The sequence below is a fragment of the Alexandromys fortis genome, unplaced genomic scaffold, assembly GCF_014885135.2.
Source record: "Alexandromys fortis isolate MF-2015 unplaced genomic scaffold, M_Fortis_MF-2015_v1.1 scaffold_80, whole genome shotgun sequence".
NCBI lineage: Eukaryota > Metazoa > Chordata > Mammalia > Rodentia > Cricetidae > Alexandromys > Alexandromys fortis.
This window is the reverse complement of record NW_026068174.1, coordinates 3,034,323-3,040,445: the sequence shown is the minus strand read 5'-3', so window position 1 is coordinate 3,040,445 and position 6,123 is coordinate 3,034,323. Positions and strand designations below refer to the sequence as shown.

Sequence of the window (6,123 nt, the reverse complement as noted above, 5' to 3'; positions counted from 1 at the left end):
GCGCGCGCGCGCGCGCGAGAGAGAGAGAGAGAGAGAGAGAGAGAGAGAGAGAGAGAGAGAGAGAATGGATCTTCCAAAACTATGATGCCATGGGTAAGAATTACTCATGACTTAGAGATAATTACAGGAGGTTTCATGAAAAATAACAGTTATAATTGAACTTGAATAAGTGTCTACTGTATGATAAGAAATTGTCCAAGAGTGTGTGCATTGTTTTGAACTAGCCTTATAGTTTATTTTGAAATAATCAAAATTGAATTTCTACTTTGCTTATTATAGTATAATTTTGTATTTTCCCCAGTTGCGAAGTGATTATTATGTTTATCTGTTTCTTCCAGGAAAACTTTTAAAGTTGATGATATGTTATCAAAAGTAGAGAAAATGAAAGGAGAGCAAGAATCTCATAGGTAAGATAATTTGTCAGTTTACATTAAATGATATACTCGAGGAAAGCGGGATAGTTATAGTGACTCTCCCAGGTGATAACCACAAGATTGTTAAAAAAAAAAAAAGTAAAATCTGAGAATCAGTTGTCCCAGGTACATGTATGAGTCAGGAATTAATTTATGTTTCATCTCTGGCAGAGACTCCTCAACCATCTCTAATGTTGGAAACTTTTTTAGCACATAAGTCATCATATATCTCTTAACATTTCCTGATGTTTTTAAATTAAAATTCTTTAGTTTAGGCACTTGGTCTTAATCCTACTACCTGACCTGAGGAGAAATGGCAACTAGAATTTATGATATAGGTACTTTTACTTCACAGTACTGTATTGCCTCTAGGTCAGTGCTTCTCAACCTTTCTAATGCTTTGGGAACCTTTAAATGCAGTTCTTCAGGCTGTGGTGACCCTCATCCATAAAATTATTTGCGATTTTACTACTACTAAGATTTTTTATTTGGAGGGCGGGGGAGCAGGCTTTCTCTTTGTAGTCCTGGCTGTCCTGGAACTCACTCTATAGACTAGGCTGGGCTCAAACTGAAAAGATCTGCCTGTCTCTGTTTCCCAGTGCTGGGATCAAAGGTGTGCACCACCACTGTCTGTCTGACCCAGCTATGAATCTTAATGTAAATATCTGTGTTTTCCAATGGTCTTAGGTGACCCCTGTGAAAGGGTCAAAACCCACAGGCTGAGAACTGTTGCTCTAAGTAAATTACCCTTAAATATGAGAGAGGGTCCCCCTTTTTCATTCTTACTTAGCTTAGTACAAAATATTCATAATGCCTTTAATCCACAAGTCAGGAGAAACAGGCCAGCAGATCTTTATGAGCTCCAGCACAGCCTGGTCTACTAAATGAGGTCCAGAATAGTCAGGGCTGTTACAAACAGAAACCCTGTCAAAAAAAACAAAAAAAAAAAAAACAAAAAAAAAAAAAAAAAAAAGAAAGGAAGGAAGAAAAAAGCTCATTGTTCCTTTTGAATATTCCAGGAATTAAGGTGCTGCTTATTTATTGACTAGTTTAACCTACTTTTTGAGAGAATATAGAAACTGGAAATTGTAGATAACTCTCCATCCACCAGACCTTCAGCTGTGTTGGAGTTGAATAGAGGTTTTTGTTAACATTAGGCAAGTGGTCTGGTTAGCTGTATGTTCTGTTCCTTCAAAAAAAAAAATTTGATAGAGAAAAACTGTGGCAGTGTATTTTTCTCAAAGTTTTTGTGTGGAGAAAGGATCTTGTTTTATAAATTCAGTCTGGCCCCAAACTCACGACCCTCCTGTCTTAGCCTTAGACAGGCATGTGCCATTTAGTATCTTTTCCAATCAAGATAGGATATTGTCTTAGTTAGGATTTCCAGTGTTGCGATAAAACACCATGACCCAAAGTATCTTGGGAAGGAAAGGGTTCATTTTAGCTTAGTTCCACATTACTGAAGAAAATCAGAGTAGGAAATAAAGAAGGGAAGGAACCTGAAAGCAGGAATGAAGCAGAAGCTGTGGAGGAGTGCTGTTTACTGGTTTTCTCCTCTAGGCTTGCTCATCCTGCTTTCACTTGGGACCACTAGCCCAGGGATGGTACCATGATCTAGGCCCTCCCACATCAATTAAGAAAATGCCCTATAGGTAAATCTGGTGGGGACATTTATAGATTTAGGCCCTCCCTCCCTCTCTCCCTTCCTTCATTTACTTACTTATTTGGTTTTCAAGACAGGGTTTCTCTGTGTAGCCTTGGCTGTCTTGGAATTCATTCTGTAGACCAGGCTGGTCTTGAACTCAGAGACCCTTCTGTCTCTATCTCCAGAATTCTGAGTGATGGGACTAATGGTGTGTGTTACCACACCTAGAGGGGTTCCCTATTCTAAGATGACTGGCTAGGTCCAGTTGACATACAACCAGCAAATACTCATACTTAGTTTGCATCTTTCATTTAGTGATTTTTAAATAAAGGTCTTAATTCCCCCCCACCCACCCCCCTTTTTTTTTTTGTAGTTGCTTGTGTTCATTGGGATTTGTTACTTGAATTATGAAACTTCATCTTTATATCCGGTAATCTTGTGTGATTGAAGTATAGTTTGTATTTCCATTTATGTCTAGGCCAGTTTAAATTTATAAGTTCTAGGGGGCTGGAGAGATGACTCAGGTTAAGAGCACTGGCTGCTCTTCCAGAGGTCCTGAGTTCAATTCCCAGTAACCACATGGTGGCTCACAACCATCTGTAATGAGATCTGGTGCCCNAGAAACAGGCCAGCAGATCTTTATGAGCTCCAGCACAGCCTGGTCTACTAAATGAGGTCCAGAATAGTCAGGGCTGTTACAAACAGAAACCCTGTCAAAAAAAACAAAAAAAAAAAAAACAAAAAAAAAAAAAAAAAAAAGAAAGGAAGGAAGAAAAAAGCTCATTGTTCCTTTTGAATATTCCAGGAATTAAGGTGCTGCTTATTTATTGACTAGTTTAACCTACTTTTTGAGAGAATATAGAAACTGGAAATTGTAGATAACTCTCCATCCACCAGACCTTCAGCTGTGTTGGAGTTGAATAGAGGTTTTTGTTAACATTAGGCAAGTGGTCTGGTTAGCTGTATGTTCTGTTCCTTCAAAAAAAAAAATTTGATAGAGAAAAACTGTGGCAGTGTATTTTTCTCAAAGTTTTTGTGTGGAGAAAGGATCTTGTTTTATAAATTCAGTCTGGCCCCAAACTCACGACCCTCCTGTCTTAGCCTTAGACAGGCATGTGCCATTTAGTATCTTTTCCAATCAAGATAGGATATTGTCTTAGTTAGGATTTCCAGTGTTGCGATAAAACACCATGACCCAAAGTATCTTGGGAAGGAAAGGGTTCATTTTAGCTTAGTTCCACATTACTGAAGAAAATCAGAGTAGGAAATAAAGAAGGGAAGGAACCTGAAAGCAGGAATGAAGCAGAAGCTGTGGAGGAGTGCTGTTTACTGGTTTTCTCCTCTAGGCTTGCTCATCCTGCTTTCACTTGGGACCACTAGCCCAGGGATGGTACCATGATCTAGGCCCTCCCACATCAATTAAGAAAATGCCCTATAGGTAAATCTGGTGGGGACATTTATAGATTTAGGCCCTCCCTCCCTCTCTCCCTTCCTTCATTTACTTACTTATTTGGTTTTCAAGACAGGGTTTCTCTGTGTAGCCTTGGCTGTCTTGGAATTCATTCTGTAGACCAGGCTGGTCTTGAACTCAGAGACCCTTCTGTCTCTATCTCCAGAATTCTGAGTGATGGGACTAATGGTGTGTGTTACCACACCTAGAGGGGTTCCCTATTCTAAGATGACTGGCTAGGTCCAGTTGACATACAACCAGCAAATACTCATACTTAGTTTGCATCTTTCATTTAGTGATTTTTAAATAAAGGTCTTAATTCCCCCCCACCCACCCCCCTTTTTTTTTTTGTAGTTGCTTGTGTTCATTGGGATTTGTTACTTGAATTATGAAACTTCATCTTTATATCCGGTAATCTTGTGTGATTGAAGTATAGTTTGTATTTCCATTTATGTCTAGGCCAGTTTAAATTTATAAGTTCTAGGGGGCTGGAGAGATGACTCAGGTTAAGAGCACTGGCTGCTCTTCCAGAGGTCCTGAGTTCAATTCCCAGTAACCACATGGTGGCTCACAACCATCTGTAATGAGATCTGGTGCCCTCTTCTGTTTTCAGGGATACATGGAAGGAAGGCTGTATACATAATAAATAAATAAATCTTAAGAAAAATAAATTTATAAGTTCTAGAACAAGATAGAACTGAGAGTTTTCTCAGTGCCTGTAAGTTTTAGTTTTTTCTTAGATTTTTATTTCAGATGCCTATCTGGCCCTTGAGAGAACTATGGGGTCCCTGAAGGATTTTTAGTAGTGCTATGTGGTGGTAGTGCTAACCACATGCCTACATCTCCTGCTTGTGGTAGTGCCTCATAGTCTAGTTAGAACCTGATCTGCTGACCTGACTTTTTTCTTCTGATTCCCTTCATAATTTGCCCTCTAGTCATAACCTTGGGCCAATAAAAAAATTTCATCTCACTGGGCAATGGTAGCACATGTCTTTAATTCCAGTAAGAGGTGGTCAGATTTCTGAGTTCAAGGCCAGCTTGGTATAAAGAGTGAGTTCCAGGACAACCAGGGCTACACAGAGAAAAACCTATCTTGAAAAGGAAGAGAAAAAAAAAGAAAGAAAATTTGATCCCTTTATCTTCCTTAGCAGAATTTAGTTTCATCACTAATAAACCCTGCTGCTACTTCCTCACTGTGGCAGTGACTTTAATAAGTATCACAGCATTTCTCTAAGAATATGTATTGTAAGGAAGGTACATGAACTGGTGGTCAGTTCTTTCTGATCAGCTGCCCTCTAGTAATTTTCTTCCTTTTACCCAGTGGCTTAAACTGGAATTCATAGAAACATCAGCAGATTATATAATTTTTTTTTAATATTTTCATCTTTTTATTCTCTCTTTTCCCTTTGACATCAATTCTTCAGTGGTTTAAACTACTATAGCTGTATGAATCTTGTTTTGTGTTTTGAGGTGGTCTTACTATGTAACCCTGAGTGACCTAGAATACACCATGTAGATCAGGCTGTTTTTGAACTCATAGTGGTTCACTTGCCTCTGCTTCCTGTGTGTTAAATATGCTTGGGTTAAAGGCATATGCCACCATGCCTGCCTGGCTATATAAAATTTTGGAAGTCCTTAGATCAGGTTGTACATACATCTATACACACTTATATCATGTACACTCAAAATTATGAACCCTAGCTGGCTAGTGAGCTTCAAAACATTACTCTGAACTCCAGTGCTAAAATCAAAGTATTTGCCTGACTTTGTATGAGGGTGCTGCAGATCTGGACCCAGGTCCTCATGCCTGCATGTTTGTCAAGCCATCTCCCCAGCCTCTTGCCCATAAATGTGAAAGACAAATTTTAGATCTTTAAGATCTAGTTGGGTAGGGAGGAGAGATTGCTCAATGGTTAAGAGCACTGGCTGCTCTTCCAGAGGTTCTGAGTTCAATTCCCAGCAACCACATGGTGGGTCACAACCATCTGTAATGAGATCTGGCGCCCTCTTCTGGTGTGTGGGCATACATGGAGGCAGAATTCGCATACATAATAAATAGATAGATAGATAGATAGATAGATAGATAGATAGATAGATACATAGATACATAGATAGATACATAGATAGATACATAGATAGATACATAGATAGATACATAGATAGATAGATAGATAGATAGATAGATAGATAGATAGATAGATAGATAAATCTTAAAAATAAAGAGATCTAGTTGGGTACAGCAAATTTGTCATTTAAACCTCCCAGGTTTGTATAATATTGTCTGAGTGTTGTTCCCTTAGGTACTAAGATAATTTGAGAAAGTTTTTCAAGTTTCTCCTCAAACTCCACAGTAGTGTTATTTCAGTGCGTTTTCCTTCTCAGATTACCTGTAGTCTTATTGTAGTGTCAATTTATTACACGGGGTTATAGAAAATATCTTAGAAACCAGTATGTAATGCAAGTACTATGAAACTATATAATCTGTTGTCAAGTTCATTTTTAGAATAATGTAAGCCTTTGTTGTTCCTTGGTATTAATTAAAGTTAAAATCTTAAGTCATATACAAGAGCATCTCCTATTTATCTCCTGTGCATTATTGCAGACATGAGAACCTC

General features: G+C 38.4%; 1 protein-coding gene across 1 annotated transcript in view; it reads left to right on the top strand.

Annotated features, from left to right (window-relative positions):
• Positions 1-6,123, top strand: part of Suz12 (SUZ12 polycomb repressive complex 2 subunit) — a 46,844-nt gene that overhangs the window by 11,728 nt on the left and 28,993 nt on the right. The window contains exon 4 of the mRNA XM_050128699.1: positions 339-407. Coding sequence (XP_049984656.1) covers positions 339-407 — 69 coding nt within the window. The remainder of the gene's footprint in view (positions 1-338; positions 408-6,123) is intronic.